The sequence below is a fragment of the Mesocricetus auratus genome, unplaced genomic scaffold, assembly GCF_017639785.1.
Source record: "Mesocricetus auratus isolate SY011 unplaced genomic scaffold, BCM_Maur_2.0 Super-Scaffold_100707, whole genome shotgun sequence".
NCBI lineage: Eukaryota > Metazoa > Chordata > Mammalia > Rodentia > Cricetidae > Mesocricetus > Mesocricetus auratus.
The window spans coordinates 10123710-10145932 of NW_024429269.1; the positions used below are offsets into that span (position 1 = coordinate 10123710).

The 22223-nt window shown below is 42.5% G+C and overlaps 1 protein-coding gene across 1 annotated transcript in view; it reads right to left on the bottom strand.

The window, feature by feature from the left end:
• Positions 1–19977: 19977 nt before the first annotated feature.
• The window catches only part of Fgf9 (fibroblast growth factor 9), a 41834-nt gene continuing 39588 nt past the window's right edge, over positions 19978–22223 (bottom strand). The window contains exon 3 of the mRNA XM_005075300.4: positions 19978–21680. Coding sequence (XP_005075357.1) covers positions 21435–21680 — 246 coding nt within the window. The 3' untranslated portion in view covers positions 19978–21434. The remainder of the gene's footprint in view (positions 21681–22223) is intronic.

The following is a 22223-nucleotide window of genomic DNA, read 5'->3' on the forward strand; positions in this document are numbered from 1 at the left end:
AGCAGCTAATGCCATTCTGGGCTTTGTTCCCAGTGGCTCCATCAGCAGAGCACAGAGGTGAGTCTCATTTTAACAGTATTTCTCAAACTCCACCTAAAAAAGTATGTTAAATCCTGGGCAGTTCAATATCATAAAGGCATGGAAAAGGCTGGAGCTCAGAGAAGAGTAATAAAAGTGACGAGAGGCTGGGAAATGTGATTTACTAGAAAAGATTAAATAACTAACTATGTGCAGCATGTCTGGGTGGGGACTGTTGAGAAGCTGTAAGAGAATCTAAGCAGCTTATCAATAACGGGCATGGAAACAGCCAGGAAGAGTTATCCAGCCCAAGGAGACACAAGCAGCAGATGAGGGGAAGATGGAGACAAGGAAGGGACAGCTGAAGTTGTGTCATTGGGCTTTTTATCCAAGACACTAAGAGACTCAGAAATTAAAGACACCAGGAAGCAATGTTCTGACTCAGCAATGTGGTGGCATGAGTGAATTCCTCCCACAAATGTAGAAATAAACTAATTACAAATTCTGATCCTAGCTGGGCGGTGGTGACACAGGTCTTTGATCCCAGCACTTGGGAGGCAGAGACAGGCAGATCTCTGTGAGTTCGAGGTCAGCCTGATACAGAGAAAGTTCCAGGACAGGCTTCAAAGCTACAGAGAAACCCTGTCTCTGAAAACCAAAATTTATAAATAAATAAAAATTATGATCCTTGACTTCATGTGGAAATACAGATCTAGAATACATTAAAACAACAAAAATCAGTCAAACAGACCCACACACACACACACGCTATGCCCCAAAATCCCCCAAGAACAAAGTGGGAGAAGTTAGAGTTGTTGTAAGAGTGGAATCTGATGAAGGCTTATATTCAGAGTGTATGCGAAGCTCTCCAAACTCAAGAAAAACAACTTGGTTAAAACCTGGACAGATGCTTCTCCAAGGAACATCCAAGGGCCTGAGGCACTGAAAAGACATTCAGCCTCACCAGGGAACGCAAATCAAGCCAGGGTCAGAAAAACAGCTAACACTGGAAACCTTGACTGTACAAAGTGTGTGGATCAGGAACTGGAACTCACACACAGCCGCTGGGAATAGGAAACGTGCAACTTCTTCAGAAGACATCTGACAGAGTCGTCAGACTCCCGAGTGACTCAGCCATGGCACTCCTCCATGTGTACCCAACAGAGCCCAAAGCCTGGGCCACACAGAGGTGTGGCTTTCTCTGTAATAGGCAGAAGCTGCCAGAACCCATGCGGAAGAATAAACAACCGCAGTATACCTGCACAGTTTGATGAGGCCTGGAGAAGACAACATTTTAGACAATTGCGATGAAGAAATAAGCCAAAGAGAGTGGATGCTGTCCATTTTGGAAGCCAATATAGAGCTCCCAAAAGATAAGTAAATTCCTGGGGGTGAGCAGGATAGGCAGGAGAAAGGGTCACTCAAGGTGAGAGGGAAGCTTGCTGGTGATGTGTACGTTTGACTCTTTGACTTATCGGGTGCATAAATATATCACATCCATCAAGTTGCACAGTCATGTGCAGTGCACTGAGTGTCAGTTTATGCCATGAGAACAAATATGATGTAAAATTATCAAAACAAAACCAACAACCCAACCAAAATCAACTATCTGGAGCCATCATGCGGATGAGGCATTGACCACTCATGGGATCCGGTGTGTCAGGGAATCCAAATAGAAATGACCTCCATTTTCTTTTTTTTAATTAACTTTTATTTTACTTGCATTGGTGTTTTGCCTACCTGTATGTGTGAAGGTGTCAGATCTTGGAGTCACAGACAGTTATGAGCTGCCATGTGGGTGCTGGGAATTGAGCCAGAGTCCTCCGAAAGAACAGTCAGTGGTCCTAACCATTGAGCCATCTCTCCAACCCCATGATCTCCATTTTCTAAGCATTGCAGCCTAAGGTCTTCTGCCAAGGAATATTCCCTGAAGTTGGCTAAGTAGGAGTGAAAGGGATGAGGCAGAGGGAGGGACGCAGCATCAGGATGCACACCTCTGAGTGCTCTCTCCCGCATGTTGCCTCTGTGGACCAGAGAAGTCTGCCAGAAGAGGAGGATGAACCGGGCCAAGGGAGACTCTTTCCTGACAGCCTCTCACCCAGCCTGATCAGCCTTTGGAGAAACTGAGTACCGTGTGTTAAAAATGAGCGTCCCCCACAGGCTTGTGTTTAAACACGTGCTCCATAGCTTGTGGGGTTTGAAATGGTACTTCTCAGGGGTGGAGACTGGCTAAGAGGAGTCAGTAGGGGTGTGTTGTAAAATAGAATATTACTTTAACTGTGTAAAGATGTGTTGCACTTGTTTATGCTGCATTTGTTTAACTATGTAATGACAGGTTACACTTCTTTATGTTGCATTTGTTTAACTATGTAAAGATGCTTGGCTGTTTTACCTTGCCCACCTAAAGCACCTGATTGGTCTAATAAGGCTGGGGGGGGGGCAGGCAGAATAAGTGGGAGGAGGGATCTAGAGAAGAGAAGAGAAGAGAAGAGAGAGGGGGGAGGGAGGGAGGGAAGAAGAGAAGGAGAGAAGGAGGGAGGGAGGGAGAGAGAGAGAGACTGGGGCCAACTAGCCAGGCAGCCACCAGGCAGCCAGATTTGGGGTAGGATACACAGAATGAAAGAACAGTGAAAAGCCCCAAGGCAAAATGCAGACGAGGAGAAACATGTTAAATTAAGTTGTAAGAGCGGGTGGGACAAGCCTAAGCTAAGGCTGAGCATTCATAGCTAGTATTAAGTCTCTGTCTTGATTTGGGAGCTGGTTGGCCATCAAAGCTACAGGGTCGGCACTGTGCCTGGCCCCACTTCCTGTCCCAAGGTTGCTTCCTGCTCTGCTAAGATGGTAAGGGATCCCAGCTGCACACTTAGTGCCTTCCCCCTCCACACTGGACTGACGGTATCCTTTGAAAATGCCAGGCAAATTAAACCCTTCCTCCCTGGAGTTGCTTTTTCCTAAGTGTTTGGTCTTGGCAACAGGAAAACTAACACAGCCCTTTCACAGGATAAAGTGGCTTGATGTCCAGCACCGGATAACAGATGTGTGGAAGCAGGAGAAAAATCTTACAAGAAAAGAAGCCACCCGTGGAACATCAAGTAGGGCATCTCTCTGAAGTGCTTTGTAATAGTTCCATATTTTTAGTTCAGAGCAGCAGCTAAGTTTCAAAATGCCCGGTTAGCTGTTTTTATCTCAGAAACACGTGACAATCAGGAGGCTAAATTGGGAACCACACCCCATGGTTCTGAGCATACTCAAGGAACTATATTAAGGGCCATGTAGCAAGTGTAGGAACAAATTATAAACCGTTCAATCAGTCTTAGGCACTAAGCATTTGAAGCGCACTCGAGAATTCAGACGCTTGCAGTAGAGTGGATGAATGGTGAGAATCAGTACAATAGGCGACACAGTGACTAGGCAGCCATCTTTAGGACTGGAGGGCTAAACTCAAAGTTCCAAACACTCCCCAGACAAGGTTTGTGCAAATGTGAGGCAGTCTGACCAAAGTTTTGCTTCTACCACTGGAAATAAATAACTTATATGAAAGGTGGCAAACACATCAGCCATGCTGTTCTAAGCTGGGAAGTGTTCAGTGTTGCACTTAATATCAGACTGAGACCACAGGCTTTATTAATTACCTGCTCAGGTGTGTTGGAGTTGCTTCAAAAGATCTGAGGCTATTAAAATGAGAATCACTTGTGCTAATCCACACCTGGGCAGAGAATACATGCCTTTGGGACGCTGACTGGTAAAGACCTACAAGGCAGTAGTGTTTAACGATAGTACGTGTAACAAAATGTCACCCATGCCCGTTCACTAAGCATCCTTTCTCCACCAGGTGCTTTGGCACAGGGTTTAAAAAGCAGGTGTGTAATCAGGTCACCTAGATTTGAATCTGAGCTCCACCATTTCTTCTCATTTTTGAAGCTGGAGATGAAAGCAACTCCCTCAACATCTCATCTTGCTCTCCTCTCCTTATTTCTGTGGGTTTTTCTTTGGTTTTCAGACAGAGTAAATGAAGATGTAAGAAGCCTTCTGAACAATAGCACCTGGTCTGTCATTACTACTCTTCAGATGGCCGTTATCCTTCCACACCTGACTTCCAAGTCCTAAAAGTGACACGAGAAGGAGCACGATTTTCTAGGTTCTGTACATCTAGCTACATCTAGCTTGATGTAGGTTTCCTGAGCTGGCTGTAGCTTTTCTCCTTTATGAGGTATCAAAGGCATGCTGCCTGCTAAGCCTCCTCCACAGAGAAAGTTGTTTTACCTGGATCAACATGGATTTCTGGGTGCTGCTCCCAACTGCCCTTGTAGTCAAATGTAGAACACAGGGGTCATTTATAAGCTGCATTCCCTCTCGGGGTGGGTACAGTATCGTTTGCCTTCATCCCATTCCAGAGAGGATATACAATGGCCCAGTATTAGCCTCCTTTCTTCCTTCCTTTCTTTCTTTATCCTCCCTTCCTTCCTTCTTTTGTTCTTCCCTCCTCCTCCTCCCTCCTCTCTTTCTCTGGAGACAGAATCAACTTGCTGTGTTGACCAGGGTGACTGGCCTCAGTCACAGGCAGATAGTTGGACTCCTGAGGACACTCTCAACTGTTAAATTTGTCACTGGGCTCCCCAAGGGAAGACCACAGGCTGTCTATTAAGGGACAGCCTTTCCTCTCTCTGTCTGATAGGTAGCCAGGCCACAAAGCATAAAAGGCCTTTGAGACTCTTCCTTTCCAATGCAGTTGAGCCCAGTGTCCAAAGGGCTTCAAAGACTATGGAGGTAGAAGAAGAAAGAACCTTAAGAGAGTATTTGAGGCAGCCCACATGTGGGACAAGCGTCCAACCCGGCTGCTCTGGGCTCAAAGAAGGGACAAATAAGCAATGGCATAGACAGCAAATTCAGAAGTAGGGAGCAGATGTACCTGCCAGGGCCTTAGGGTGGAGGGATGGGGGAGATGTTGTGGGAGGATACAACATTTCAGTTATAAAGATGAATGAGTTCAAGAGATCTCTTGGGATACTTGAAAACTGCAGAAGATAAGGTAAGTGTTCTTGTCACAAAACAACCATGGCCATGGGTATGTTAATGAGATTGAATTAACTGTTCGGCAGTATTTCCATAGTTCAAAATAGTATATTTTAAAATGCAGGTTTTCATTTGTCAATTAAAAAATAAAAGGGCAGGAAAAATGGCTCAGTGGGTCAAGTGTTAGCTGTGCAAGTGGAAGGACCTGAGTTCAAATCCCTAGAACCCATGTGAAAGCTGGACTTATATCTAGACATTCCAAGAGATGGAAGCAGAGGCAGGAGAATCCTCAGTAGCCCAAGGGACAGCTAGTATACACAGCAGAAATGCAGCAGAGAAAGCCATACATGAACTGTGGCATGTCCACATGTGTACACACACGCGCGTGCACACACACATATACACACCCTATCCATATAACCAGTAAATAAGTAAATATTGCCCCCTACAAATACTTGATATTGAGTATTGAGACTGGACTATTGAGTTCTTTTTATTTCCTCTGAGTGTTTTTTCCTATTTGAAGTGGAAGCATAGGTTCTGCTGGGAAAGTAGGTTCTGCTGCTTAGACCATGAGATGTCTCACCACACAAATTAAAGATGACAAGTTCATATATATTCATATACACTCTAGCAGCTTTATGAGGGCTTGTGCTGGTTAGTGTTTTTGTCAACTTGACCCAAGTACAGAGCATCTGCAAAGAGGAGCCTCAACTGAGAAAATGCCTTCATCAGACCATCTTGTTGGCAGGTAGTTTTCGAGGCATTTTTCTTAATGATTGATGTGGGAGGGACAAACCTTCTTCTAGTCTCTGCTTCAGTTCCCGCCTCGAGGTTGCTGCCTTGAGCTCCTGCTTCAGCTTCCCTCAATGATCGACTGTGATATACAGTGTAAAACAAAGCAAACTCTTTCCTCCCAAGTTGGTTTTGGTCAGTGTTTTATCACAGCAGCAGGACAGGGCTCATTCACAAGAGATTTTTCCATTTGTTGTTTGTTTGCTTCTGGTGTTGGGGATTAAACTCAGGACCTTTCAATTCTAAGAAAGTGGTTTACTATTGAGTTACATCCCAGCACAGTTTGCCCACTTTAAATGAATAACAAAACCGAAATACAGAGTCAAAATGGAGACCTGGAACAGAGTTACCAGTCCAGGTTCACTGGGCAGTAACATTTTGCTTAATAGAAAATGACTTTAGGGAGCTGTAGATGTAGCTCAGTTGGAGTTCACTTACTGAGCATGGACCAAGCCCTGGGTTTAATCTCTAGCACTGTATAAACAGCACATGAGATCTGGAGGAAGGAAGAGCAGAAATTCTGGCTCACCCTTAGCTACTCTCTTAGTGAGGGTTTCAGCTGCTGTGAAGAGACTCCATGACTTTTATAAAGGAAGACATTTAATTGAGGTTAGTTTGCAGCTTTAGAGGTTTAGTCCATTATTTTCATGGCATGAAATATGTGGCATGTAGGCAGGCATGAAGGCATGGTGCTGTAGAAGGAGCCGGGAGTTCCACATCTTGATCTACAGGCAACAGGAAGTGAATTGTTTCCACAGTGACACTTCCTCCAACGAGGTCACATCTACTCCAACAAGGCCACACCTTCTAACAGTGCCATTCCCTATCCAATGGTCTATGGAGGCCATTCCTATTAAAACCACCACAGCTACATAGAGTTTGAAGTTAGCCTAAGAAACCTGTCTCAATAACAAAATAAAACCTAACAATATCTAAAGACAGTGAGTGACTTATAATCATTGGTAAAAGTTGCAAACTCAATAAGGCAGGAACTCAAGAAAGGAAGTGCAATGAAGGCTGTGAAGGAATGCTGATTATTAAATTTGCTTTCTTAGACACCCCAAGACTTGCCCAAGGATGGCACCCACAGTGGACCAAGCTCCCCCACGTCCCTCATCAATCAAGAAGACCCCCCCCACAGGCTCACCTGAGGGTCAGTCTGATGGAGGCATCTCCACACTTGAGGGTCCCTCTTCCCAGATGACTCTAACTTGTGTCAGGTGAACAAAAAATACCCAACCAGCACAACAGGTGACTCAAGAGCTTCTTTGTCTTTTGTTGCTTGCCTCTGTGGTGGCAGACTTTGTCTAGGAACTTGCTGAAGAACTTGGGTGGGTTTCCCCATTTCTCTTTCCTTGTCCAGTGAAAAGGCATTCTGGATTAGTTTCCTTTTCCACCCCTCCATCTTCTGCCCAAGATCTATCTGTAGTGAGAGATCTATCAGACGCACCTGTGGCCCTGACTGTGCCATTTGGGCATGGGGTGGGAACGTGAACATCAGGGACAGGATTGCTCTCTCTGGGTTCCGATTGGGTCACGGAGGGCAGCTGAGATTGAATCCTCGGAGGGCTGATCCTGAGTTATCAGTTTCTCATGTAAGTGATTTCTCCCCAATAAAATTAACCTGTATCATCCCAGTCCCGTGTATCTTAATTTGTACAACCACATCTATCTATGAAATTTTAGTTATCACTATTTTTGCCAAGCACTTTGTGGGAGCTACTGCGTGGCTTACAGTCTGCTGGATAGCTTGACTAGAAGCTGCCCTGTTGCTTCCAACTGGTACACTTGGAGTCAAAATGATATGCCAGTCTCTGAACCCGCACACTGTTGAGCCCCTCCTTTTTAATACTGGACTCCCTATCTCAAGCCACAGCCATCTAGCCGTCCTTTCCCAGAGCCACCAGGGCAGCATAGCGCTGCAAGGGAGCTGCTGTGTGTGTAATGGTCTAGATTTTAGAAGGGTGACATGGCCTGCATACTGCATATTAAATAATGTCCCCAGCAGGGTCTGATGTAACATCTCACATTTCATCACATAACTATTTCTGTACAGAAAATTGATCATAGTGAGTAGATAAAGACAAACTACTCACCCTTTTGATCAATACGTCTGAATTTGGCATAAGCCCTAGATTCAGAAAGAGTCTGACTTTCTTTCCAAATGAGTTAGGAATCTGCTTTTCCAGTTTTGGATTGTGTGTGTGTATGTGTGTGTGTTTCTAACTGTGCATCTTTGGTTTAGCATCAGCAGGCCTGTGTTGCATACTCGGCTCTAGGAACTTCCTAATTTAAATTTTTATTTTATTTTATTTTTTGTGGTACTAGGAATAGAACCCAGGGTCTTGCACATGCTGGGTAAGTGTCCTGTACCCAGCTTATATCTCAAAATTCTTTTTGCTTTTTAGTTTGAGACAGAATATGACTAAATTGCCCAAACTGGCCTTGAACTCACCCTAGAGCCCAAGCAGACCTTGAACTTGGAACTTTCCTGCCTTGGCCTCCAGAGTAGTTGGGGTTCTGCCACCAGGTGACCTGGCCTGTTTTCAGAAATGTTCCGGTCCCCTTGACTTACAGAACAAATTCTGAAGACTGCTCAGTGACCACAGGCAGTGTATCTTCCTCAGCCACCATTTCCTGTCTCCCTATACCTGCTGGCATGTAGTGTTTCCCCAAACATTCTCTGATGGCTTCTTCCATTTATAAATGATACAATGCCATAGTTGTCTTTCTCTGTCATTTCCAGGATCATCCATGTGGCCACAGGCGGTAGGACTCCTTTTAAAAAAAAAGACAGGCTAGTGTTCCAATGTATGTGTATGAGCACATTTCATGGCAAAATGGGAATGATAGAAATATATTAGTGTGCCATAAGCTGGGCTAAATGTTGGCACAGTCATAAATTGCCTAGCATCTCACCAAACTACAGTTCCCACACAGTGTCCCTTCTAACCTCCAATTCTGTGTCATAATCTATAGCACTGCTTCTGCCAGATCCTTGGAGACATAAGACCATAAGTACAGGGCTGGAGAGAAATGCCTGCTGCATGAGTGTGAGCACCTCAGTTCAGATCTTTATCAACCATGTAGAAATCCATGGTTGGTGGAGCTTCCCTAGAGGGCTGAAGATAGGTTTCTGTATGCACATGTGCAGACACCACATACCACAACAGACACACACACACACACAAGACAGACAGACATACACACAAAATAGACACACACACAAGACAGACACACAGGCACACACATGACACACACAGACAGATACACGACAGACACACACACAACACACACAACACACAGAGACAGACACACGACAGACACACACACACAACACACACACAACACACACACAGACAGACACACACACATGGCAGACATACACACACACACAAGACCACACACACACAAGACAGATGAACACACACACAGAGACGGACACACACATGACAAAAAGACACACACACACAGAGGACAGAAAGACAACACACAAGACAGACACACAGGCACATACACAAGACAGACAAGACAAATAGACACACACGCACAAGAAAGACAGAAAGACACACACACAGTCACACATACAAAGACATACACACACAAAATCAAGGGGAGCATCTTTGTGGTTAAGAGATCTTGCAACTTTTTTAGAGGATGAGAGTTCACTTCCCAGGGTCTTGCAGCTTACAAGTGTCCATAACTCCAACTACACACGACTCAACCCCCTCTTCTGTTTTCCATGCACTCACATGCGCACAGCCACTCCCCACACAAGTAAAATAAATAAATAAATCTTAAAAACTAATGCTCAGTATTACACACAATCTTTTGTAATAGACCCCAATTCCATTCTATTTCTTTGAGAGCGGGCCATTCATTCAGTTACTCTTTCGGCCTCCACTCACAGGACACTACATGCGTGGACACTACACTGGGGCTGGAGTCGGCAGCAAGAACGCAGATGCATTTCCATTTGCCCACACTTAGAACCTGGTAAAGAAGGGTAAGCAGTAAGGGCTTCTAGAAGTTGGGCTGAGACATATGTGGAGACTAGATAGGACTGCATGTGGTTTAGAAAAGGAGCCTGTCCTAGAACTTGCTCTGTAGACCAGGCTGGCCTTGAACTCACAGAGTTCCACCTGCCTCTGCCTCCCAAGTGCTGGGATTAAAGAGCTGTGTCACCACCGTCCAGCTAGGATCAGAATTTGTAATTAGTTTATTTGTACGTTTGTGGGAGGGATTCACTCATGGCACCACATTCCTGTGGAGGTCAGAGGACAACTGCTGGAGTCAGCTCTCTCATACCATGTGAGTCTTGAGGATCAAACTCAGTCCTGAGGCTAGCTGGCAAGCCTTGCCTACTGTGTCATCTTGCTGACTCAGAAATCAGCCTTTTTAAGCTCTATAAATTGAGATGTGGTGGGAGAGGAGAGGAGGGGGTGGGGGAATAAACTGAAAATCCTTGTGAGTGTTAACCTGGGATTGCCTTGGGTCTTGGTTTGTGGAAAGTTAGTATTATAGCCACCTGTGAGTGTAGTATACGCAGTACGTTGGTCTTGAATCTTTTGTCACTTTTATCCCTAAGTAATTCATAACATTCATCTTACTAAATGGTATTCTTATGTCAATATGTGATAATAAGGTATAGAAGTGCATCTTATTAACCCAACAATTTTGCACATTGCTTTTGCACCCTGCAATCTTGGTGAAACGATTTTTTAATGATAATAGCTTCTCTGTAGATTGAATCATGTTTTCTGCAGTCATCTGCTGGAACAGCTTTGCTGCAGTTTCCTTTGTCAGCGTCCCTACCCCACTAGACTGGATGGGGGTGTCTCCAGTTAAGCCTAAGTGTTGAGAGTAGCCATGTCGTCTTGTTCCTGAGATTTTAACTAGTGCACTCAGCACTTCCTAATTATGGCTCCCATAGCTGCCCTTTGGGGTTACAGAAGTTTCTTTCCGTTCCTAATTTGTGGGAGTTTTATCAGATAGTTGGATTATATCAAATGCTTTTTACATCTTTCTTGTGATGATAATATGGTATTTGTTTGATAACAAAGCAAATTACATTGATTTTTTAAATTAAGTCAACGGTAAACTCTTAAAATAGATCCCTCTGAAGATAAGCCCTATTTATACATAGTTGCTCCTTTGTAAATATTGTTGTATTTAACTTGCTATAATTCTGTACAGAATCTTTGTATCTATGAGTTAGAACTATGAAGAAATATGGTTTTCTGGTTTTTCTGATATCTCATTTAATTTAAAAAGTATTCTCTTCAATTTCCTGAACTTATCTAAAAGTAACATTTTTGAAAATTTTTTTTATTTCTATTTTCTTTCATGTGTATGAATAGTTATGCCTGAATGTGTATCTATGCACCACATACATGCCTGATGCCTGCCTAGTCCAGAAAATGGTGTCATGTCTCTTGGAACTGGAGTTACAGCTGCTATTTGGGTGTTGGGAATGGAACCCCAACCCCCTAGAAGAGCAGACAGTGCTCTTAACCACTGAGCCATCTCCCCATCCAGCCATTGTTTTTCCTTAAACATTTAGAAAATGTTACCAATGTTGCCTTCTAAACTGAGAGGAATTTGGGGGACTATTTAAATTAAAATTTGATTCTGTAATAAAATAAACTAATATCCATGTTACATATTTCTCCTTGAATGAGCTTGGGATTTGGTAGTTTGTGAGTTTTGACAAATTCTCCATTTATATCCAATTTGGTGAGTGCGCTAAATATAAAACATTGGCATGAACTACCCTTAACATCCCTTTATTCTTTCATATTACATCAGCTCATCACCTCTGGCTTTATTTTGTATTTGTAATAAGTGTCTTTCTTGTTTTCCTAGTCAGTATGTGGGAATTACCCATCTACCTTTCTGATAATTGAATTCTGTTGCCAAGACCTGAATCCCTTTATATATAATGCAAGGTATGTTATGGCTTACAATATGTTGGCAAATGTTTGGTCTTCACTTGGTGGAATGTTCTAGAACTGTTAGATGGGTGATGCCTTTGACAGAGCTTGCAAGCCTTCTATATTCTTAATGATTTGCTATTATTTCCTCATTTTAGCAATTATCAGAAAGTTATGGAATCTTAAATCTTGCCTATTTCTTCTTGAAGTTTTAACACATTCACTTCATATATGTGGAAGTTCTGTTTATTAGGTGCACATTTTAGACTGTTAAATCTGCTGAACAAAACCATGTATCATTACAAAATCGCCTTACTTATCCCTGGTAGTATTTCTCTCCGTGAAATCAACCATGTTTTGTGTTAATATAGCCACAGCTGCTCTCTTGATGATGTTAATGTGGCTTTCGTCTTTTTTACTCTGAAATTATCAATATGTTTATATTTGGAGTGACATTTCTTATCATTTCTCTCTCCTCTCTCCTTCTCTCCCTTTCTCTTCTTTCTTTTCCTGGGGGCTCAAATTACATATACATTGAACCACTTGAGGTTGAGATCACTTGTTCAGCTCTGTTCCGTCCTATAGAAATCCTTTTCTCAGTGTCTTTCATTTTATTGCTGAAATTTTGGGAACATTCTGCTTTCTTATACTATATCTAAATTGCTGGTAATCTCTTCTAGTCTCTCTCTCTCTCTCTCTGTCTCTGTCTGTCTGTCACACACACACACACACACACACACACACAAACACTGTTGTTTTCATCTTTGGAAATCTAATTTGCATTTTCCTGTACTTTTTGTATCTCTGATATTTTAGAAATGTGAAATGCAGTTGTACCTGTTTCTACGCTTTTTTCCTGCTTGTTTTAATGTCTTTGTAGTTGTAAATCAGATTGGATGTTTGTGTTTGCTCTTTGTTGTGGTTTGTATTTTCATGTCTCTTTGAATGGCTGGTGACTTTTTACTGGATGCCAAACTGTGTGCTAGTGAGTACCTCCTGGGTGCTGTGTATTTTTCTATTTCTATAAATATTATTGAGCTTTGTTGAAGATGAATATAAGTGACTTCAAAATAGTTTGATCTTTTTTAGTATTGCTTTAAAAATACCTTAGGTGAGACTGCACAGGGCTTAGTCTAGGGCTGGTGACACCCCACAGCTGAGGCGTGACCTCCCCTCCACCAAGTACTCTGTGACTTTTGAAGTTTTCCAGCCTGTCTGGTAGGAACAGGAACTATTCCTGGATGGTAGTTCTGTCTCAATCCTCAGACGTTTTTGTAATATTCATACACTAATCAGTGTGCAGCCCCTTTCTAGAAAGTAGTAAACTAATCAAACATATTTATAAATTGCCAGACATTTGCCACATGTTCCCTAATATAGCTCTTTGAGTATGCTTAGGGCCATTGGGTGTGGCTCCCGAATAAGACAGCCTCATGACAAGCTGTCACATGTTTCTGGGATAAAAACAGTCACACAGGAATTCTGAAATGTAACTGCTGTTCTGAACTAAAAATACAGAACTAATCATTACAAATATCCAAAAGGTAAAGTGCACCATGTGGACTTCATTGGATGTTTCCTTTTTCAGAGAAATATTACAACTCAAAGTCCAACCAAGAAGCAATTTCTTGGGGACAACAATGCACACTCAGTTGAATGGCAACCCAAAGAAGACTCCCCAGGAGTCAAGAGCATCATTCAGAATAGTCATTTGAACGGGGTTGCTAGACTTTAAACCATAATCCAGGTCAAGCCTCTGCCCAGGAGAGATGTAGCATTCAGCATAAAAGAGACAGGAAGCTCATGATGGTTAGTTAGCTCATTACACTTCCACAGGAGGTTGACACAAGCCAAGTGCTGGAGTGAGTATTTACAATGCATTGAAAATAAATTTAATAACTTTTTCTAATTTCATAATCCTGAAGTGTAAAGTAAGTGTGTGTGTGTGTGTTTCTTGCTGAACAAAATAAATTTTAACAAAATATTCCCTTTACTTGACTTTTGATCTGAATATAAACCACACATTGAATATAATTGGGCAATGATCTAAAACTTTCATGCAACATGTCAAAGGTAATCAATGACTACAAATAATTATTTTTATTATCCAAGCTTCAGTAAAAATGTTGTTTGTAGCTTATTTACTTGTTATTGTTAGTGTGAGAGAGACATGGGGAGGATGGGGAGAGAGATATGGAGGGAGTGGGTGTGCCACTATATATACGTGAAGATCAGAGGGAGATTCTGTGCAGTTGGTTCTCTCCTTCCAACTTTGCATGGTGTGGTGGTCTGAATGAGAATGCCCCCATGGGTTCATAGCTTGAATGCTTGGTTCCCACTTAGTGGAACTTTTGGGGAAGGATTGGGAGGTGTGGCCTTGTTGGAGGTGGTGTATCACTGGGGGTGAGATTTTCGGTTTGAAAAGCCTTCTGGCGTTTTCAGTGTGCTCCCTCTGCCTCCTGCTTACAAATCAAGATATGAACTCTCATCTTCTACTGCCATGGCCTTTGCTCTGCCATAATGGACTCCAACTTCCCAGATACACACTTTTATAAGACACCTTGGTCATGGTGTTTTTATCACAGCAATAGGGAAGTAACTAAGACACATAGGTTCCAGAGATCAAACCCAGGTCACCAGGCTCATGGAGCAAGCATCCTTACCCACTGAGCCATCTCACTACCACATATTTTATTTTTCAATGTTCTTATAAACTGAGATCCTTATGTTTAATTTTAAGTATAACCAGCTCTTTAAGACACAAATAAAAATAAATGAAGTCCATTGTTGGTCATGTCAAGGCAGTGACCCACTTAAAAAACATTTACAACCACATGGGATACAGAGTAGGCTCAAACCCTGAAATATCTTTGTGGGAATATAGATATGGAACAGAAGGGATTAGACTGTGCCTACAGGCACATTTGTTCACTTCAACAGATAGCACTGAAGATATGGTTCTCCTATTCGGCAAATCTATCTCAGCAAGAACACGCACTTCACATCTGCAATAAGAAAAAGGCACTGGGCCAGGCAGTGGTGGTGCAACTCAGGAGGCAGAGGCAGGAGAATCTCTGTGAGTTCCAGGACAGCTAGGGTTGTTACACAGAGAAATCCTTAAAAAACAAAAAAAGAAAAAGGCACTGAGATGAGAACAGCAGAATTCGGCCAGCTTGAGTGAGAAATATGTCAAGAGAAAGAAATACGAAGTATTTATTCAGACACATTACACAAAATCTGACATTGTCTTTAAAGCGAATCATAATAGTGATCTGGCTTCTAATTGTGTACCAAAGGGTCACCATAGTCCTCATCTGTCTTTGAATGGAACTTCAGGTTATAGCATGAATGGTTTCATGAGCACTGCGCGCGAGCACACACACACACACACACACACACACACACACACACACACACACAAAATCAGGCTGCATCATGAAAAACACAAAAGTTTCTTTTCTTGCCAGTGTGCCCTTCCTTGACCAGTGCTCTAATTCAATTAGCTCTCATTTCCTCAGCCAAACTCACGATTCTAAAAAACTCTTCTGGGGGAACGGCCAAAATTATGCATCACACTATGCCCTATTCTGCTAATTCTGTAATAGATACCCACACATGTTTGCCCTTTAAAAGTGGGATATAGGGAAGACAGTCCCAAGAGTGTGGGAATTCATGGCACCCCTTTAGCTATCGAAGAAAACAAGAAGTTTATTAACCACAGATTTGTAATTCTGGTGAAGATAGACAAAATGAATGGCCTTGTCCCTAAGAAAGAATCCATATACCCAAAAGTCTAGCTCATTTCATTTCAGGACAGCTTCTTCAAATGTCCCAGTTAACACATCTGGGCTTGGATGGGACTGCCCCTGAGTTGCCATGTGTGTGTGTGTGGTCATGCTCATGCCACAGCATACTTGTGGAGGTCAGATGTCACTGATGGAAGTTGGTTCTCTTCTTCCATCTTTTCAGTCCCAGGGATCAAACTCAGGGTTTCAGGCTTGATGGCAAGTGACTTTACCCACTGAGCCATCTCACCGACCCTTGAGGTTTGGGGCTTTTGTCTGTTTACTATTTGGGTTGTTTGTTGCTTAATAGATATTTCATGGATTTGGTTTTTAGTCTGGGGTTTTGAGACAGAGTCTCATGATATAGTCAAGACTGTCCTGGAACTCATTATGTATCCCAGGCTGGCCTCTAACTCAGAAATCCTCTTGCTGCAGTCTTAAGGGCACTGAAATCACAGATAAAATCCAGCCACAACAGCCAGCGTGTTCTTATCATTTCATCTCCTGTACCACATTGTATCATGCAGTTATTACTCAATTCATATTAAGAATGAATTAAATATGACATATTGTGCTAGATTTTTACCTTTTAAGTGTTTCTTGTTGTATTAGAATTCTTCCTGTGATATTAAGTCAATGTGACAGGAAATTTTAAATCAGCAGGATTGATCAGTATAGTTGGAAGGACCACCTTTATCTGGATAGAAACCAGGAGTAACAGATGAACACAGGAAAGTCCTGGAGGTAGTGGTGGTCAGAGGCCATCACTGGGGCCCTCTTCATCTCCAGGAATCCACAGTCCTCCACAGGTTGATGAAACCCTGTGAGTCTCCAGCTCAGTCAGGAAGAGATGCGACCGACCCCTATTCCCAACAGACAAGGTACCTTTGCCACCCAAGACACAAGAGAACATGCAGTAACCTCTTCGGTAACTTCTGCTCAATCCTCACATTTCACATTTGACCTTACCATCCAGAGGCCTCTAAGTCTGGATCATGTGCACTTCACAGTTCTCAGTCCTGAATCTTCCTCATCCCAGGATTCAGAACAAACGCCACACCGTCATCTCTTGAGTCTCTGTGGGCGCCATCAAGGATTGTGTCTTATCACCGGTGCCACTCCACAGACAGACAGATAGGAGTGAGGGGGAAAATGGAGAGAAGAAAACTGGAGGGAGAAAGAGTTTGTCCGCTGGAGAGTACAGGAACATTTGGAGTCTGGCTTGCCTCTGAGAGGGCAACATGCCACAGGTCTTGCAGACTAGGAAAAGCCCCTAGTGGTAAGCAGTAGAAATCACACAGAGCTGTAGTTACAGCCCTGTGCATAATGCCTGGGCTAGAAGCCAGAGGCAGTGGCCAGGTGGAGCCCACAGAATGTTTTGCAACATCCCAGAAAAATGGTTAGGAAAAAGCCTGCAGAAATGCTAAAAAAAATAGGTCTCTCCAACTTAAGCCGTGAGCATTGTCAATAAAGCTGCCCTTCCACGTGTGAGGAGGGAAAACCGGCCCTTGAGTTCTAGATCCACTCATTATTCAACCTGTCATCTTAACTCCTCAACCTTTGCTGACCAGATTTCCTGCCTAGGTTCACATATACCAATGGGAACCAACCATAACCACAAACATAATTTAAAGGATTTCAGGAGAGTACAGGGACAAAGGCCAACTCCAGCCACAATTTGCCACTGGCTTTTCAGATATCCCATAAACCTATACGTATTCCTAATTTCAATTTTAATAATTTTTGCACCGCAAGCTGAGATATAGCTGGAGAACAAAGGGAATTCTTAGAATGCCCTTACTATTAACCAAAATAGCCAGGAAGGCTCAGCAGCACTTGTCTGACCTGAGACCGGCGCAGCTGTCTCAAGACCTGCCAGCCAGGACGGTAACTTGTTAGGGTGCTCATTGCCTTTCTCGCTGAAGAAAAAAATATGGCAGAATCTAGTTTCTGTTCCTGTTGCTTCTTTTCTCGTGAAGATTAGGTTGCATCATCAAACATTCTCCTAAAGATGTAGGGGCAAACACAGAAGTACACTAGAAGGTGTGCTGCTTTGTTTCAAGAGGGGATGAAGAAATCAGTTTTGAGGTTCTGCTCTCTTTACCCAAACTTTCCATGATCGGGGTCCATTCTACAAGCCTGAATCACTGGATTTTGGGTTGTGTCCTGAAGAAGGCAGAGACAGTATGTTGCTGTAATTCTTCCCCATTCCATTTTTAGGAATCAATTACCAGCCTCTGCAGGTATGTAGACTGCACAGGCACACACACACACACACACACACACACACGCTGGAGGGACCTTGGTGGCTCATACATCTTCTGAATTCAGCTGGCAGTTTGCCCCCCCACCCTCCACCACTTCATTGCTTTTCTGTGCATGTGACCACAGACAGTGCATCTAAATTTGGCACATTTCAAGGTCAAGTGATGCAGCATACAGAATCTGACCTCGAACAATCACCATTGTCCATTCATCTGTTCACAAAAACGTGCAAGCATGCTGCCTGTGCTCACTCCAGGTTCATAACTCTCCATCCCAGGAGACTCCTGGCTGCTTCATCAAATGCTCAGAGGGAGTGGGGGTGGGGGAGTGAATGTGTCTGCTCCTCCCTCATCCTCCACATTCCCCCAGCCCCTCAGTTCACTTTCACTGCATAGGCAGACTACAAAGGCAAAGAAACTGTTTTTAGATTTTCACTGGTTCTCATAGGCAAAGAATCTGAAGCATCTCCAAAATGGACATCAAGTCAAAACTGTCAGTTTTCCAAAGTCTGTAATTATATATTTACACAGAGTACATAATCCTGTATGTATTTACATACAATTACAGATTATCAAGTAAATAACACAATATTGTAGTGTTAATGAGATGAAATAGTGAAAACACCACCAACAGAAACCATTCTTTTATCTACAAAACAGGACCTGGCAGGGCAGGTTCCCCAATGCTGACCTGGCATGTCCTTCAATACTGCTTGGGGACATTTGCATGACAGATGGGAAGGTGGTTCAGTCCACCCTGGCTAAGTCTTTGACCATGATGCCAGTGTTGGCACCAACAGGAGAGTGCTTTGGCTATCTGAGCATCTGTTTGTGGGCTGGAATCACCCAGCCCACAGTGGCTTGGGGCTGCCATCCAACAGGCTTTGCATCTCTTCTAGCAGGGACCGAACTGGACACAACCCCAAGACTGGGCCTGATCTGCCTGCTTCCCAGGGTGGTACTCATACAGAAACCCTGAGCCATCTTCTCTCCCAAAATGCCTATTTACATAAATTGCATACATCAATATTTGTTTATTTACAGACCATTACAGTTTATTGTACCAGTTACCAAAAGCACACAACATTTTGCGTTAAAAAAAAAGAAGTACCAAAACAAAGTCCAAAAATAGACATTAAAGTAGCATTAGCTGAGAATGCATGAAAATTTTTAATTTTTGCACAATTATTTTTCTTTCTTCTGGGTTGATTTTTCTGGAACACCTGCTACTTTGTGACTATTATTGGTTGCCTTTTAAAATCCGATCTCTTCAGATATTATTGCTATGACATCCTACAAAGCTAATTCTTTCCTGTGGTCAAATGTTGAATCCTTTTCAGTAAAAACAAGATAATTGCTTTTGGGAAAATGGAAGTCTGAATATGTATACAACTTAGCAGCGAGGAGTTAAATAACAAATAAGAACACTGCTCAAAATTCAACACAGCGCCTGTTTAGAACGCGAAAGGGGGGGCCAAAGAACAGACGTAAGGAGGGTATTCTGATCTTTATTCTACCAACCACTTCTGAGCTTCAAAGAACAGACGTAAGGAGGGTATTCTGATCTTTATTCCACCAACCACTTCTGAGCTTCAGGTTCCCCTCTGTAAGACAGCTTTCAATTCCAAACAGGATCCTTCAGCTCCTCCCTAATGCTCATCAGCAGGAGACATCACCACGTGTTCCAGCTTGGACCCCAGTGGGCTACTGGATCTGCTCGCAACAGGAAGTCAGACACTTCAAGTTCACAACAGCTTTAGCTCGCCAGTGACATGCTTTCATTTCCCATCGAGAATGTGCATCCGAGCAAAACAAAGCCAGAATATTGCATCTTGAGATGAGCTGCATAAATTCGAACACATTTTTAAACTATCACTTTCCATTTCCCAACATTAGCTGGCTAGAAAGTGAGAATGTGTTAGAGATTCCTTTCTCTTAAGTATTGCTTTAAGAATTTGGCTCATTTCACGTTAGTATCGAGCGAGAAATGGTCTCCCTTGCCCAACAGCAAGCTCTAGAATTGTAGGTGTATGTATTCTTCAGCTTTTCCATATAGAATGTTATAAAAGATTCTGTAAACGGTGTTTTACACAGTAACCTTCTCTCTGAGAACTTCTGAAGACCGATTCAGAAAAGAAAGCACAGGCAATGAGTACAGTACCCCTCTAATGTCATTACTGATAAAGATTTATTGGTTCCATGTTGCAAGTTTTACTTAAAGGGTACTAGCCCCGTGTAATTATGACAGTTCACACCAAAAGCAATCTCCATAAAAGATGTTATAATGAGCCCTAGGGTCCTTGTATAATTCCATATTTGATAGCCAAGACACAAATAAAAATTTTACAAGAATGATTCTGTTCATCTGCTGTTTCCCTCAAAAAAATGAGAGGAGGAGAAGAAAGAAGAAAAAAGAAAAGAGGAAAAAGGAGGAGGAGGAAGAGGAGGAGGAGGAGATCTGTACTACATAAATGTTTTTCTTCCCCTCTCCCTTGGTAATTTTAAATCAGTGTCATGTTTGATGTTAGTCTTGTTGTCATGGAAGTGGTCTGAAATGAAAAGGCATAGTTATTGCTTAGCTTTGGTACACTCTGCAATAGATTAAAACAAATAAGACATACACCAACCCTCATTCGTTCCAACCGCCCAGCTACACTGAGTTACGAGAGAGGAAAATTACAGACACCGAGTGAAGGGCTGAGACCCAGTTTATCTTTAATCCTCTGGGGTTAGCTATGAAACAAGCAGTCTGGAGAGCGAATACTCAGTGTCGTGAGCGATGTGCAGACGTTTACAATAACATGGGCACAAAATAGATTGTCGCCTTTAGTACATTAGGGCCATTAGAATCTCTTGCACGCCTACTTGCATGAAGTTACCACAGGTTCATAGCAGACTTTGCCATGTAATGCCTACAGAGCCTAAAGCTTCCAAAATGCCTATCTGGCCTGTACATATTTCATTAAAAATAAACTCTATATAATAAATAAATATATAAAATAAATAAAATGTTGCCTTTGGAATTTCTATAAATAAATTTAACCTTTTTTCTTTTTTTTCTTTTTTCTTCTTCCTTGTTTTCCTTTTAAACTAAGAGGTCTTTGCTTTAAGTTCACTGGGCTATGATACCAGTGAGAATGAACTGAGTCTTTTAAGTGAGACTGCACCCTCCACGCCTGTGGAAAGGCAGGGTTCCCTTGAGCAGGCCACCAGCCAAAAATCCTGATGAGTTGAAGTATGGCAGCTGTGCTGATATAGGATGAAGTTCAACGGATCAAAAATGTAAAAGCGTGTCTATTTCCCAGCATGCATCAGGCCGTTGTCCTCTTGGCGCGCTGCTGTCCCCTCTACTCACTCACTCATGCACTCGCACCCCTCACGCAGCCTCTCCCCTGCTTTCACAATAAATCAAGCAAGTGGCCCCAGGCAGCCCTCCAGAAGGAGCAGCCAGTAAGTGCAGAGCGAATCAGCAAGTCCCCATCCAAGCCTCCATCATACGTGTGCATGCGACAAAGTTTGGCGACGGTGGCGCTGAGGTGGCGGCCCTGCTAATCGATAAGATCCCACCGCATGAAAGCATTGATAGTGGTTATGTTCTAAGGGCTCAAGTGAAGACACTGTCTTTGTCAACTTTGGCTTAGAATATCCTTATATAGTTCAGGTACTTTGTCCGGGTCCACTGGTCTAGGTAAAAAATGTGTAAATTTCTGGTGCCGTTTAGTCCTGGTCCCTTCTCTTGGAGTCCCATCCTTATTTAATGCAACATAGTATCTCCTTCCGGTGTCCACGTGTTTATACAGGTTGGAAGAGTAGGTGTTGTACCAATTCTCTTCAAACTGTTCTCTGAATACACACTCTTGTGTGAGTTTTTCCTGTCAAAAAAATAAGAAAGAAAATAAATACATTGCAAAATGTAGCTGCCTCATTAAAAATCACTATTCTCCATTGTTACACACAAGTTGAATCCCCTTTATCCTAGACACTTTATACCAGAATACTTCTAAACTATCTTTATTTTGGATTTTGAAATATTTGCATATTCATAATGAGATATCTAGGACATAGGACCCATATCTAAACACAAAATTCATTTATGTTAAAATATACCTTCTGTGCATAGCCTGGAGGTAATCTTGCTTCGTATGTTTTCATTATATTCTCATAATACGGAATTTTCCACTTGTGATATCATGTTAGTGATGAAAAAATGTTTAAATGGGGGAACATTTCAGAGTTCAGACTTCCAAATCAAGGATGCTTGAACCATATAAGAATAATCATTTTTTATTTTAAACTTTATTATTAAAAAGTTGAAAGAAAAAAATCACACGTGGAAATTATCAACTCAAAAACTACATGATTCAGTGAACTTCTATACAGTTAGATTTACTGTCAGAACGGAAGTTAACAACTCA